Source organism: Lissotriton vulgaris, chromosome 4_1 (assembly GCF_964263255.1).
Source record: "Lissotriton vulgaris chromosome 4_1, aLisVul1.2, whole genome shotgun sequence".
NCBI lineage: Eukaryota > Metazoa > Chordata > Amphibia > Caudata > Salamandridae > Lissotriton > Lissotriton vulgaris.
The window spans coordinates 162,883,531-162,899,594 of record NC_141691.1 but is presented as its reverse complement, the minus strand read 5'-3'; the positions used below and the strand labels follow the sequence as shown (position 1 = coordinate 162,899,594).

The 16,064-nt window shown below is 42.9% G+C and overlaps 1 protein-coding gene across 1 annotated transcript in view; it reads right to left on the bottom strand.

Annotated features, from left to right (window-relative positions):
- Nucleotides 1-16,064, bottom strand: part of AMMECR1 (AMMECR nuclear protein 1) — a 534,200-nt gene that overhangs the window by 79,765 nt on the left and 438,371 nt on the right. Inside the window, exon 4 of the mRNA XM_086918441.1 lies at nt 12,970-13,060. Within this exon, the coding sequence (XP_086774567.1) occupies nt 12,970-13,060 (91 nt within the window). The remainder of the gene's footprint in view (nt 1-12,969; nt 13,061-16,064) is intronic.

Below are 16,064 nucleotides of genomic sequence, written 5' to 3'. Positions count from 1 at the left end.
TTTCAGACAAATTTCCAACATTTCTTTGTGACTACTTTTGTCTATAGCACAGGCCCTGGGCATGTGGCACAACAATCTTTGTTTGAAGAGGCCCACCATCAGAAAACCTCTTTCAGAATTCAAAGTGCATTTCAAACTGCTCACCTATATAGTATACAAGTAATTTTCAGCAACAGGCTGGTTTCCTGCTTTCAGGACCATATGCTTATTTTCTGTAGCTGAGCTCATGGACACACTAGGCATTGCATTTAGATGGGATTTTCTCCCAGGTTCTCAACATACTTTTGGTTGTAATCTCAGACTGTCTTAGTATGGCTCTGGTTAGTTTCTGAAATTAACCATAGCGGGAGATAAACTACTCATTGCAAGAATTCCAAGCTTTACATTGTGCTGATGGGAACTTCTATTAGCTATGCAGACATTGCTTTGGTGGTTATAGGCGCAGTCGTGTCATGAAATGTAAAATAATCCATGCTACTAATATGCACATGCTTTCTCAGAATACAATACCTTGGTAGGTGGAACTCATAGTATGTACTTGAGAAAAAACATACTTTCTGCAGATAAAAATCTCACAGGCATAGATATTGTCGGGAGTCCGTGGTCTACAGGAATGTGATTAATACTGGCACACCAGACAAAAAGCCTCCACTGACACAGCCCTCTGAATCAATGCTACAGTATGCTTTAAATAAGCACGCAGTACTTCTGATCATGCCCTCAACAATTATTCAGAGTACACAAACATCTTAACTTCGGATTTCTTCCAACAGCAGGCTTGCAGTAAACATTGTTACTTCCAGAAGTAAAGAAACCTATAACAATTAACAAGGGTATCTGCACAGATTATGTCCACACCATGTGACTGATTTTCCCAGATAAAGGTCATCAGGACTGATGTGCAACAATGCATCTCCAATACCACTCGACCTCTAAGGGGGCTTTAAAGTTAAGCACACTGGTAATTGAGGCGATTCATCAGCTACAAGGAAACCAGACATCACTCGTTAAAACTAAATTAAAAATCAATAGGTCTAAATATTATTTGGGTCCTTTCCCCCAGAATCCACTGTAGATTCTATGTCAGGACTGGAGGCGAGGATTATGCCTTCTTTCTTCACTTTATTGGCACATAGCAGCAAGAAACACCACAAGACTACATTTCCCATGATTCAAAGGGAAAGGGTAGTCGAAACAAAACATTGTTTTCAACCCATCAGAACAGGTAACCATGTCCAATCACTGTCGTCCAGCCTCTCTATAGCCTCTTTCTAGTGTCCTTTCCTCTTCTTTCTTCGCTGCTACGCAGCCAGATAAGTGCTCTTCAGATTTTACAGCTTTGTGCTGGTCTGGTTTGGATGTTATGTTTAAATGCTGTGTTTCATGCGAGCGCTTCACGCTTTTTAATGTACAGCTTGGTTTAGCTTATACTCAATTGCTATGTCTTGATTGCGAGCGTTTCCCGAATTCATGTTAAGCTGCTTTGCCTCAGCGCGTCGCCTGCTTTGTTTGCTTTAGGTAAAAGTCGTTTCGCAAGGGCGGGTGCTTTTCTAAGAGCGCCGCCTGGCTTTGTTGTCTCTCAGCGCCTCCTGGCGCACTGTGTTTTGTGCTTTACCGAAGCGGGGACGGCCGCCCGCCTGTCCCTACGCGGTGTGCTGCTGGGTTCGTTCTGACTGCCTCCCGCCACAGGGAGTCACCTTTCAAGACGCGTCGCGCCGCCGCAGCCTCTAGGCAGTGCGGGGAGCGCACGCAACTTTGTCAGGACCTGGTCTGAGGCCAACGCCTTTGCTGGTTGTAGCGGCAACGTCTTCGGGTTTTGGAAACGCTGTTGATGATTATTTCTTTCACGCTCTGTTCCTTCAACGCCGATTGAGGAACTACTCTGTATTTCCCTCTCGACGCCTCTTTGAGGTCGGGTATCGGCCTTTGGGCTACAAGAAGGGGACTTTTCCCCAGACCAAAGTGGTAGAGCGTAGAGCTGGGCCCCCTCCCAAGCACCTTCCACGTCTACTCTGGTCCCTGCGATTTCCCCACCAGCCAAACGCCCCAGAGAGCCTGGTGTGGATGGCGACGCCTTGGAGCGTTTAAAAAAAGACTTTCCGGATAGTCAGCCTGCAGGTTCTTCCATTACCCCTGAACCTTCCACTCCTGACTTCTCCGGCCCAGCCTAGTCCCTCGGGTGACCCAACCCTGTGCCCAGCCAGTCTAGGCCCTGGCTCCCATCTCGCCCTTCCCAAGATGCGCAGGCGGTCACCCCGGCATCTGATATGCTGGACCCTAATGAAATTGTGCATCCCCGCTCATTTGAGTAGTCCCCATCGGAGAAAGTGGCCAAGTATGTGGCGGAACATATACGCCGCCCTCTAGAGAAGGAGGCCTTTAGGCCGATTGTCCCACCCTTCAGAAATTTATAAGAAACCCCCAAAAAGGCATTGATAGATCCTGGAGGGTGTGCCAGTATAAACTCCTAGACGCCCTAGGGCCCGCCACCAAGATTCTAGACCTGGCCGAAGAGGCCAAGGCATCGGGTTCCCTCATCTCCCCTGAGACTCTGTCGGGGTGGGCGCCGAGGGTTGTGATTTTTCTGGGCAACACTAATTGTGCCCTCTTCACCGAGCGCCGCCGGTACCTCCTGATTACGTTTGATCCGAAACTCGGAGACCTAGCGGATTCGGAGGCCTGCGCCATCGCTCAAGGTGGATTGTTTGGGGAGCCTTTTATAAAGTAATTAGGGACATTTGTAAATACTTTTACATCCCTGGATAGGGCTCAGTCGACCACTAAAAAGGTGTTTCGGGGGGCCGGTCGAGGAAGGGACCGCTCAACCGGTCGTCAGAACCAGCAGACAAACCAAAGAGGCTTCGGGACCTACCAAGACCAGTCCAAGTTTGGCAATTTCTACCCCACGCATGGAGGGCGTGGAAAAGGCAGAGGATTCAGAGCAGAAGCGTCTAACTCCAATTCCGGTGAGTGTTCATCCTTTTTCCCCTGAAGACATCGGGGACGGTTGGCAACTTGCATCCAAGCTTGGCTAGCCATTACCCGGGGATGCTTGGGTTCTGCAGACATTGAGGGGTTTTCATATACAGTTTGTGGGGTTTCCCATCCACAAGATGGCGCAGCCTCTCATTCATTTTCAGCCCAGGAGGTGTGCCTAGTGGACGAGGAGGTTTCCTCTCTCCTCCACAAGGGAGCCATTGTCCCCACGTTGCTTCATCTTCAGGGTTCTCTCAGCAATATATTTTTGCCAGTCAAGACTAATGGCGGCAAGAGGCCGGTGATCAACCTGAGCGACTTCAATGAATGGCTGGTATACCGCCATGTCAAAATGGAGGGCATCCACCTCCTGCAGGACGTTCTTCCTCCTGGACCTCAAGGATGCTTACTTGGTGGTCCCGATCTTTCCGCCCCATCGCAGTTTCCTCCAATTCCTTTGGCGGCAGCAGGTGTTTGAGTTCACAGCTCTGCCTTTCGGTCTCTCTTCGGTGCCCTGGTGTTTCCCCTAGAGTGCTCAGGCCAGCGGTGGAATTCCTGAGAGCTCGGGGAGTCAGGATGATTGTGTATCAAGACTATTTCCTCCTGATGGCCTCATGTCCCCGACAGTTGATAGAACATCTTCGGATGGCAGGGACTGCTCCAAAACCTAGGCTTCTAAATCAACAAGAAGAAATCGCTGTTACATCCAACCTGGTCGAATACATTCTTGAGATTTGTCATCCACTCTTTAGCCTCCACTCTCAGCCTTTCAACCAAGAAAGTGGCAAAGATTTGACACGAGTTACAGCGAGTTCTCACCAAACAACAGGTTTCCCTGCGGCAACTAGCATGTGTGGTCGGGTTTATGTCGGCCTCGATCCAGACCATTTTCCTAAGCCCTCTTCACTACAGGGCCCTGCAGCGCCTCAAGGCTTGCTTCCTTCAGAAAGGTTATCCTTATTCACACAAGGTAGGTTTGTCCGCTGACACCAAGGCAGAAATCCTTTGGTGGCTGGATCATATGGACGCTTGGAATGGCAGGGCGATCTTCGGGTCGGCTCCGGACCTCGTCATAGAGTGATGCCAGCAGGCTCGGTTGGGAAGCGCGCTGCATAAGTCTACTGGAGGATTGTGGTCTCCCAACAAATAGAAATTACATATAAACTTTCTGGAACTCCTTGCGGGTTCTTTCGCCCTGCGGTGCTGGACGAAAGATTCAGTGCAGTCTTGCGTTCTCTTAAAAATGGACAACGTCTCAGCAGTCTGCTATATAAATCACCTGGGGGCACCAGGTCAAAAGCTCTCAGATCTTGCGGCGAGTTTTTGGCAGTATTGTCTGAACAGTCAAGTCTTAGTGACGGCAGAGTATTTTCTGGGTCGGGACAATGTGACAGCAGACTTCCATTCCCGTCACTTCAGGGACTCCAGCCTGTGGAAACTGAATCAGGAGGTCTTTTCATCCCTCCACGACCTTTGTGGTCCGTTCACAATGGACCTGTTTGCCTCCAGGCTAGACCACCAACTCGCAAGATTTTGCAGTTTGTCGGCCGGACCCTCTGGCGGTAGCCATGGTCGCCTTTCTCCAGGACTGGGGCGTGGAACATGGGTATGCGTTCCCCCCTTTCGCGATGATCACGCGGACATCGGCTCAAGACCGCAGGCAGGTGGCAGACATGGTCCTAGTCACTCCGCTCTGAAGGTCTCAAGTTTGGTTTCCAGTTCTTCTGGAATTTTCTTGGGATTTTCCAATTCTACTCCCCCAGTTCCCAGCTCTTCTGACAGATCCGAACGGAGCTCCTCACCCACTTTGGTAACGACGAGCTTGTGGACTCTCATGACATGGAGGATTTCTGGGGTAGATGGCAAACACCAGGCCTTACGCGAGAGGCTGAAATCCTCATCGCCAAGGCTTGGGAGGACAGTACCGTCAAGAGGTACAGATCCACTTGGGGCAGATGGTCCAGTTGGTGTATGCGACTGGATCCCTTGGTCGCAGACGTGGTCCATGTGGTAAGTTTTTTGGCCCATTTGGCCTCGAACGGTCTGGCCGATCGGTCAATTAATACCTTTAGATCAGCTATTTCCTCTGGTCATGTTCCAGTAAATGACTCTCCGGTAGGGGAGCACCCAACAGGCTGTAGACTCTTGCGAGGCATTCGGCTTTCCCTGCCACTGGAACCGGGCTATTCCGCGTTATGGGATGTTAACCTGGTTCTGGAACTTTTTTTATCATGGCAACCTAATTAATTTCTTTCCAGAAAATAATTTTTTCTGCAAAATTACCAATGCTTTTGTGCCTGGTATCCTGTAGGAGGGTTTTAGATGTTCGGGCCCTGGATATCTCGTGTCGTGTGTTTACTCCTAATGGGGTAACTTTCACCCTCCTCAGGCGCACTAAGTGCCATATTGGGGTCATATCCTACCCAGAATTCCCGGATTCTCCCAAGCTCTGCGTGGTTCGCTGTCCTAAGGCTTATGAGGAGATGACGGAGGAATTTCGGCCTCCAGGGGAAAGACAACTCTTGATTGCACTGTGGAAACCTTTAATGGCAGTGTCGTATCCTACCATCGCTAGATGGGTTAGGTGGGTGATGGAGGAAGCAGGCATTAGTCTCACTCAGTTTGGAGCCCACTCTGCAAGAGGTGCTATGACTTCCAAGCCGTTTGGCTTGGGTGCCCGCCTGCAATATATACTCCATGCGGCTGCTTGGTCGTCTAACTCCACTTTTAAGAGGTTCTACTTCAAGCCAATAATTAACATTGTTCAAAGCTTGCCCACAACCAACTGAACCAACAAACATCGCCTCCAGTCCTGACATAGAATGAAAAAATTCTTATCTAACGTAATGGAAAGTTTCAATTCTATTAAAGACTCTGAGGCAAGGATTATCCCACCCATTGCTCCTGGAGAAGTCCCCTCCCAGTTCAGTAGTAAGTACCCATTTACGTTGAATGACCACTGTACTGATGGTTTATGTTCTTATGTCAGATTTCACCTCACTTTTCCTTGTAGGGTGATGGTGTTCCTCCAGTAATACCCTCTCTGATCTTTCCAGGTTTGGATTCCAATAAACAGGACAACTGAAGAGAATGTTTGGGCTGTTTTCGCGCTTCGAAAGGAGAAAAGGACACTAGAAAGAGGCTACAGAGAGGCTGGATGACAGTGATTGGACATTCTTACCTGTTCTGATTTGTTGAAAACAATGTTTTGTTTCGACTACCCTTTCCCTTTGAATCATGGGAAATGTAGTCTTGTGTTTCTTGCTACTATGTGCCAATAAAGTGAAGAAAGAAGGCATAATCCTCGCCTCCGAGTCCTTAATAGAATTGAAACTTTCCGTTACGTTAGCTAGGAAATGTTTCATTCTCTCCCTCTTACATCCACTACTGCTGAAGATTTGCTTTTAATTTAGTTTAAATAATAATTAAATATAAATTAAAGATTATATAATCTACTGAAACACTTCACTTACATGTTATAGCTAAATCCTGCTATTATAAATCAGGCATTTATACTAAATTCTACGACCTGAAAAGTAATGTTGCCCTTATACATTACAGACATGTTAAAATTGCTGAGATTGCAACTATAATGCCAACCTTAGTTAAAAGAGATAGCATTAAAAGAAAGCAAAGGATCTTAAAATTCTTACCACGTCAACTGAACAAATCTTTGTTTCAGTAGCCCACTTGCCGGAATCCCATGCGCACAGCAAGCTCCCCTTGCTGTAAAACACAGCAAAGAGTACTGCAACCATAAACAATTTGTTTCTCTTGATTTGCAAGTACTTTCTGTAAAATAAGGCCGACCTTCAATTGCCTTTTTCTGAAGAATGTTGGGAATTTTCTGTATTTTTCTAAAATTCAGGGCCTGGGTCTGAAACTGGATCAGTCCCCTAATTTTTTGGCATTACCATAGTTGGAATGTCTCAAAATAGTTTTTCAATGTTTAACGCCTTAACCGCGGCGGTTTTTCCGCCGCGGTGCAGGCGTCCTGAACAGTGAGCGGGGCTGCGTCGGCCGTTGTCCGACGGCAGCACACGGGAGGTGGCCGACGACAGCACGCAAGGGGGTAAGATTCGCACAGGCTGGTTTTTTTTAAACCTCTTTTTTGTAGAACATATCACCACTCAATTGTCATACTTTTGTGCGAACATACAATCACATTGTACAATCTCTTCCATATTCCCTTTAAAACATTATGTAGCATCCTCCCACCCCCCACTTCACATTATTTATTTCCATATTTTAACATTTCTTGCCTAATTTGGGCCCTGAGAGCAGAGCTCACGAAGCCTCTATATTCTTAAATTTTTTCAAACCCTCTCACACTTTTGGGGAAATCCCCCGTTTTGATAAATAGTTTTTTCGGCCACCATGCACCAATCTATACCTTTCATCCAATCGCCCAGGGATGGAGCTGCTTCAACACCCCAAATGTGTGCAATATTTTTTTGCCGCCAGGGCTACTCCAATCCGTTCTCCTCTCCCCTGGTCTGTTGCATCCCATACATTGGACAGGCACCACTTCGCCCACAACAGCCTACTTAAACTTTGTATTGTTACGGCCCAGAAGGACTAGGATTTCGGGGCAAGCCCATATTAGAAAATACGTTTCCTCTTGGCCACATAATATACGACAGAGTGGGCTTGATCGCCTGTACATCTTTACCAGTGTGGTGCACAAAATATAGGCTCTGTATAATATTTTGAGCTAAATTAGGCCGGAAGCAGGATCTAATGACTACCTCTCTAGGAGAAGATAGGGCTTCAGGTTAGTCGTCTTCATGGATGTCTGATATGTCCCTCTCCCAGTTATCATATCAGCAGTATTGTTCACTAACTTTCTACGTTAGCGAGATCACTTTTTGGGTTATATGTTCCTCAAATAGTCTGTTCTCTTGGGGCAAAGATTCTGGCAGAATTTCATCACTGGGTATTACCTCACAGCGGGCGTGTCAAAGTTGTAGGTACCGGAACACCTCAGGGGTGCCAAATTATATGCTTTTTGTAGGTCTATAAATTGTATTATTCCCGCTGCAGAGTATACATCTCCCACCCTCGAGAGCCCCAGCAGGTCCCATTTGTCAAATCCTTGCCTCTTCCTTTTGTCCCCCAGGAGATCGGAGTCCCACAAGGTGTCACTAATGTGATCTTATTTATCCATCTCAACTCATGCAATGAGCCAGTTTTGGACTGTTAGTGCAGTCGGTCCCACTAGGGAGTTTTGTCTCTGTGCAGAGTAGAGCACGCACAGATAACTTAGTGGGTGTGGGTCAGTCTGCTCATACGAAAAGCCGGGTCAGTCGATGGTTGATGAGCCCATCGGTTGATAACTGTCAGTTGCGCTGCCAGATAGTACATCTGAATGTCCAGGAGGGTGATTCCACTGTAGAACTATCCCAGTTTGTTCAGAGCAGTTCTAGGGGAACCCTATCCCATAGTCTGGCTCTGATCTCATTCTGTATGGCATTGAAATAGCTATCTGGAACCAGGAAGGGAGTATTTTGTAAGACATATAGGAAACGTGGCATCATTTTAAAAAGGGCCGCTCTGCCCAACATGGAGTGCAGAAGGGACCGCCAGTGTTGCACGTCGCTTTTCAGTAGATTTAATGCGGGTGCAGATTTTTAATCACAAATAGGTTTTAGTTAGCTGTGATAAAGTTTCCCAAATATTGGAATCTGTCCATGGCCACCTGTGCCTCGCACTCCCTGGGCATTCGCGTTGCAGTACCTCACAACACTAAGGCCACCGACTTGGACCAGTTTATCGTATATCCAGAATATCTTCAAAATGTGGCAAAAATATTGTTAATTCCGGAAATGGAGGATTGAGGTTAAGCCACTTAGAGAAGAATATCAACAGCATACAAGGGTATTCTGCCTTCCCAGTCTGCCGACCATCAGAAACCACAAATCATCGGGTCACCTCGGATCCAAGCCGGCAGTGGCTTGAGCACTAAAGTGAATAGCAAATGGGAGAGAGGGCAGTCCTGTCTGGTTCAGACGGTGGAGCGGGAAGGTCCGCGACACCCTACTTTCCCAATCTTTTTGCCAATATTCAGCATTGGCAAAAAAGTCATGAAAGAGGACGTGGAGGGCATTTTGTTTTAGTTTGAATATACTGTTCCAAGATGTCAGGCACTCAGCTTGGATCTGTAGTTGAACAGGCCCTGTGACACTATTAAGAAAAAAAATGAAAAAGGACATGGTTGGCTACAAATTGCAGCGGTCGGAAAAGGGAATTTATAAAAAGCAACAGGGGGGGCACAACAGTGGAGCACGTTACATAAACGCCAAGCAGAAATTGGGAAGCATCGGGAGAAACAACTTAAGTGATTGGTGGGGGTTTAAACTGAAACAAACGAGCCCTGGGAAAGCAAAAGGAGATGACAAAATAAGCAATGGAAGGACAAAGTGGAAGACAAGGGAACAGCGAAAATTCACAAGCTATCAGTGCTGAAAGAAAAAGGAAAAAGTTGCCTAGTTTGGAACCATGCATGATCCAAGTCATTCCATTTTAAAGAAAAATGTGAAAAAGTTGTACATCTAGGGAGGGACAAATGAAAGAGAGCAAAGCAATTCATTCAATTATAATACAAAAGATTGATAGCCAACCAATGGTAAGTAATGGATTGGTTCAAAGCAAACATTTAAGTATTGACATGATCCACAATATGGCTCAGACAGGTGGCTGCCCGCTTCGAGACTTATAAATACCTTAATGTAACCAAAAAAGAAAACACTTTGCAAATTTTCTGGAAGACTTCTAGGGCATATTTCCTGTGATATTCATCTTTCTCCACTGAATTACTACATTTTTTGTTTTTTGCTCAGAATGTGCAGATTAGTCAATATACACAAAATCAGAACTAACTCCTGTCGTTTTTGAAGTGACTTTATTGCAGATTAAAGATACAAGCACAAACTGAACAAGCAAGCTTTCAGTGGGTCTCCCACTTATCTTTGATGATTCAAACTACATGTTCTCAGTGCCAGTCAGAATCCAATTTTTAACTAGGCAGAAATTTTTCAAAAGAGATCAATTGTTCAGAGGAAAAACTCAGGTTTAAAGTGCCATTTTGGCTGGAAACACTAATGCTACATAGTGGGAATACTTGAGCAAAATTCTACAAACAAACATGCTCTAGTTTTGATGCGACCATTAATAACCCTGATAAAGTGACGCTGACAAAGAGGAATGGAATATCTGGCATACTGCTGCTTTAAAGAAACTAAAGTGAAACAAAAATCAGATTTGTTTAGGAACTTCAGGTTCATCTGTAATTTAAAATATTAAATCACACAAAGCTGTTTGGGAGAAAGGAGGAATGTGGTTAAAAGTGAGCTTTCAGGCAAAGGCGAGAAATAAATACTTCCAATTCTTTTATCGTGGGAGTCTTCTAAATGCAATATCAAATAATGTGTTCATTCCTTTGCCGTAATGTTCTGCTTAATGTGGCTGTATCAACATTGTCAACACACTGCACCAATATACCCCGGGGTTCTTCCTCACTATGAACAAACCTGGATCATATCTACTGATCATGTCTCTTGTTCTATGCATTATTACTCCCCAGCAAGTCTCCCTTGTGGAAAATTCAAAACTTCAGAGAGTTATCTACTATTAGAATAAAACCTCCTGCTCACCTCAATCTTCCAAATTGTCAAAAATTCTTGCACATCTGACCAAGCCTTAACTCACCTCCCCAAGACTCTTTAAATTTTCTCTCCCTTTCCATCAGGCTCACTATTAGTTTTTAGGACCAAGTTGAAAACCTTTAAATGCTTTACATAAACGATTAGGGTTTCAGTTTGCCCTGCTTTTCTGTGCCCCTTATGGATGCATAATGGTCTTCTTGAACATATGTGCTTTTATTTCTTTCATCTGTATGTATGCTATATAGAGATTCAACTTAGGCCAAGGCTTGACATGTATAAAAACAAAATAAAGGAAAATAAAAATTTCATGAAAGTAGAGGGGCATCTCACTTGCTGGATAACGCTTGGAAAATCTATTTGGACACGTTTAGAATTAACACTTTATTCAGCTGTATTCAAAATGGTTCAAGAAAGTGAATGACGGGAAAGGTGAGGATTGTTACAATGTATCTTAAGCGCTAAAATGGTATTGACAATTGGTCCATTTTCCAAAAGAAAGCTTGGATTAGCCAATTGCCCAGATAGGGATTAAAAACCAGCTTTTTTTCCCCCAAGATGCCACCGAGCCGCGACAAAAAGTGGTATTGATTCCAGTCGCAGTTTTTATTTTTTCACTTAACTAATAATCCTGAGCGCAAAATAAACTACTGGAGAAAGATTAAGCACATCCAGTTCCCAATGTAAAAGTTATGAAAAACTGTGCTGCAGGGCCAGCATCACGTGTTAATTTTCTATATTTGTTAGCAGTCTTTATGTTGAGGGTGGATCGCACTTCTCAACTTTGGCCTTTCATTAATAATCGGAAAGTGTGGAGAAAATGTATTTACCATTTTACAAATAAACAATTCAACCTATTTCTTGAAAACATTTTGTTGCTGCTTTTGAAAAATGTGGCGACAATACCTCCAGAAGATGCATTGAATCTTTAAGTGTGGCCATTTCATGTGATTATGCAATATCTACTGGTGTTTCTTGATCGTGTCATTCTGCCAGATTCATGATACTTTATATATTCCACTGCCATTTTAAGAGTTAGCGAAATTCCAGTCTCTACTTTGTGTAGTTGGGGAGGTCCCCCATAATATAATCCTACATTCATTCTATCATTTGAAATCCATTATAGCACTTCAACGGGCTGAACCTATCAACTGCACTGTTAATTTAATCCAGTGCCTTTTAACCGACTTCTGTTTTCATACCACCTAGGATGCTGCAACCAATACAGTGCTTTCTGACGAATATATATGTTCAGCTTCCAGTTCTCATAAGGTATGAACGATGGCTTTTCTCATCTAAAAGGGAAGAATATAGTTTAAGCAGGAATATTACGCAGATTGGTAAAGTACTTTATGATGGGTTCAGGGCCTATACAGGCGAATTGTTTTAAGAAATACTAGCACAATCTAAAGATGTAATATTATTTACAAAATACTATGTAAATGTTGGTCACAAATTATGCTAGTTTGGGCAGAGGCTGCCTGAAAAATCTTTCCCTATCGTTCCCAACTTTGTGAAGTTAGGGAACAGTGGTCAACAGGAATACTTGCATTTTTAGCAAGTTACTCATGAAAGTATGAATCCCAAGGCCTTTTGAAATATAGGTAGGTTCTCTGTTCTGAGATAATTAGTTGCAGCTTTAGTGGAAAGCTCTGAAGGCTGTAGACATTAGAATGGTCTGGTGAAGGCTATAAAGGTGGAACTAAGGAGCATACAAGATTAAGAAAATAGGATATTGATACTTTACATGAGAAGCGTTATTTGTCATTACCAAATCTCATAAAGTGGGATACATTTAAAGGGTGATCTACATATTTAAGCTTCTGCAGATTGCAGCTAAAGAAAAGTAGCTTGTTTTATATCATCAATTCACATGTATTTAGGATGTCACATTACAAACTACTTTTGCAAGCTTCAAAACATACACTTCTGCACAGAAAAAAGTTAATATGCCTGGTAAAAAGCCCATGAAAGAACAATTAAAGTCAAACGTTCTTATAAAAGGTAACAACTTTTGTAAAGTCCATAGAAAATAAATGCAAGCATAAAAGGGAATACTTAGAGTAAAATACTATTACCATGCTGCCAGGTTTATGAAGTATGCATTATGTAACTTTACTATTTACTAGCAATGTCTTCTTTTAGTAGAGATATATGAAAATACATGTACTAACAGTAAAGTACTGAAAACATAAAAGGAGTCATTTATGTAATAAATTCCTTACAATAAAATATTGATCCACCATCTGACATCAGTGCAAGGTCACATATTGGTCTATATGAATGCTTAAATCTTTAACCAGATCTTATGAAATAAAAGCTCAACAATGACCTTGCTCCTTTGCAACCTCCGGTAAGTAGGTGGCGGTGCGTTTGGATCCTTTTTCATTGATGAATTCTATTCTAATGCCATGTACACCCACCTGAAAGAAATTGGCAGCATGGTTAGTACACTTTTAAAAAAGGTTTGGTAGTATGCAAAGATGACATCCCGCATGTGAATATCCACATATTTTAATCACTATCAAATAGATTGCTTCATTTTATTTTTAAGTTGGTCATCCTCTTGGCAATGTGCCTTGTAACGTGATCAAACATGTTTTATTCTTTTGTACAAATGAACTTAGGCCAAGTAGCGAAGCACAAGACCAACTCTTCCTTGCACCCATTTTTGACCAGCGAGTGTTCATAACAGAACTGCTTTTATTGAGACCAAGCGTAAAATGAAATCTGGTTATTTTAACAATTCTCCAAGTAAATTTTTTTTCCCATGTGCCAATAACCCACAATTTGTGTTACTTCCTATAGCAGAATCGCATCTACTAAAACGCGAGAAACTAACGTTTCAAGTAAACCAGAGTTGTTTAGGTGTATTTTCTAAATCATTACTTGGTCTGTACTTAGCACACTTGTGATATTGCCCCTTTGCAGTGAGAAATATTCACCACTTGCAGTGCTGCAAAAATACAGTATGATTTGCAAAAACGCAAAGAAAACGACTTCCCATTCAGTTGTTGGAGGGTACGGATAACTTTAAAGCAGCAGTAATACCATTTTACTGTAAACAGGTAAAACTTAAGTGTAATTTACTTCAGAAAATATCATGCATAGTATTTCAAAAGACGCTGTAAGGTAGTTTTTTCAGAATGCATTTTATAACTAATCACTAAATAAAAAATAAAAATGTCACTTATTCTGAAGTATATACTGGAAGAAACTGCTATTATGTCAAACTTATTACTCGCTACTAGGTCTGTTTCAAATCAATGCTTTATTTTGTGATCTTATTATAAACCGTTATGCAAGTAGAACAAGAGTATATTCTAATTAAGGCTCACTGTTTTCCATTTTTACTGATTTTTACAAATAAACACAGACAGAAAACATTTATTTTCTTGTCTGTATTTATTTGTAAAATGTGGAAGAAAACGGAAATTGGGTTGCTTTGAGTAATTCTAAATACTGTCTGCCATGACAGCAAGGCCAATAGATATGTGGATTGGTAGAGAAGTGGTTAAAAAGAAAGGAATTTTAGAGAAGATGCTTTAACTGCAGTAGATATGGACAAGGTTAATACTGAAATTTGCATTTTTTCATATAAGTGCACTGATTATTCTTCTACAGATGTTCACAGCACTGAACCCTGGCAGACATTCAAGCTTGAGTGCATATTTATTGGTTAAATGTGGAAACATGCTAATTTCAGCTTAATTTTTCCACAAATCCCAAAATAAATATGGATAAATACAGCCGGAAATGGCAAAAAAAATAAATACAAAAAAACCAGGAGCCCTAATTATAATTAAGTGTTTAGATGAGTAGTAGTTTTTAGGATTCTTGAACCATCAGCAATATCAAACTTCATTTGAGGTATTTTGCTAACCAGTTGCTTTTTTTTTAGGGCTCGCCTGCTGATGCGCTTGCGCATAGCTGGCGAAGCTCTATAGTGGCTTATTCAGAGTTTAACCAAGCACGATTCCACTGGCGATTCCATGCAGTGCATGTGCTTTTTAGGTCATTGCGCAAGTGCAAGCCCTAAAAAGCGAGTGCACAATGCCACCAGCCGCCTGCCTCGCTTTACCACATCAAAGGCAGCCCAGCCTCCCTCTCACAAGCTTCTCAGCGTGCGCTCTGCAGCCATACTTTCAGTTTCACGGCCACCACGCCGTGTGTCCTTTTATGCTCTTTGATGCTTGTTTTCATTGCAGATAGATAACTTCACTGGGATTGACAGTGGTGCATTTCTAGGATTGTTACGTATAGTAATGTTACCATTGCTGGGTTCAAGGGATGGCATTACAAAAGGAAAGTGTTTTTTTATAAAAGCTTTACAAATTTTAACACATTACTGTACCCATCCATTGTCTAGTTGTGAATGGAATAAAAAAAAAAACTATCATCATATCTCAAACTAGTGTCTCATCGTTTTTTTCCTTTAGGGGGTCAGTAATTATATAGATAGATGAGCGCTGCATACAGCTAAAGAATAGAAGGCTCATAAGGTGCTTTAATAGACATTAAAAAATTTAAGCGTAAGCACAGCCTATGAATTTGGGGAGTTAATCGGTGCCAACAATTCCATCTTGTAGCATCAGCAGTTTTCCCTAAAACTTGTTTAGGGGGGGGGGGGGGAAGAGGGGGAGAAGGTCAGTCTTACGCCCCACTCCCTGACATCAGATTACCCGTTTCCCCATTTACAACTAAACACCGGCACTTTTCAAACTTGGTGCGCAGTGTTTTACGGCTCTGAACTACTTTGATCTGTAGCCCGTGTTTAAGCGCCCAGGGCAGTACTCATCTGTGGTATAGCCATTTTGAATCCCCACAAAGCCAACGCACCCTTTCATCTTTCTAATACAGATAAAAAGAGCTAAAGTGAGTTTGGAAAGAAGCAATCATGTTTATTTGCAGAGATGGCTGCGCTGCGAACATCTATGAAATATTGGTTAAAGGGGCCCTTGAGTTTAGATTAAAAAAAAAGGAACAGCAACAAAAGGCTTCTGGAATGTTCTATTGTTTCGTGCTGTCATCTGAGGTTTAGAAACTTGAGGGCACTGCTGTGCCGGCTGCTCCGCGCTGTTTCTCCTCATTATATTTTGTTGATGGTGGATGGCAATCCCTGCAGAAAACAACAATGTGTGTGTCAAAAGCTAACATCAGGGAGCCGGTGTCCCACACCATGTAAACGGCAATTCATTTATGTTCTCAGTTCAAAGCATGGGACGGGCGCAATCTACTGGAGGATATGGAATCTGTTAACTGTGAACTTTAATTTGACAAAGATTGTAGAGGGTGTAATCTTTATTAAAACTCAAATAATACACCTGAAGGCATGCAGCGTTGTAAAACCTCACTTGGCTGGTAAATCAGAATATTGGTTTGATTTTTACGTGCAATAGATTGTGCGCTCCCTCTTTATGCATCTGT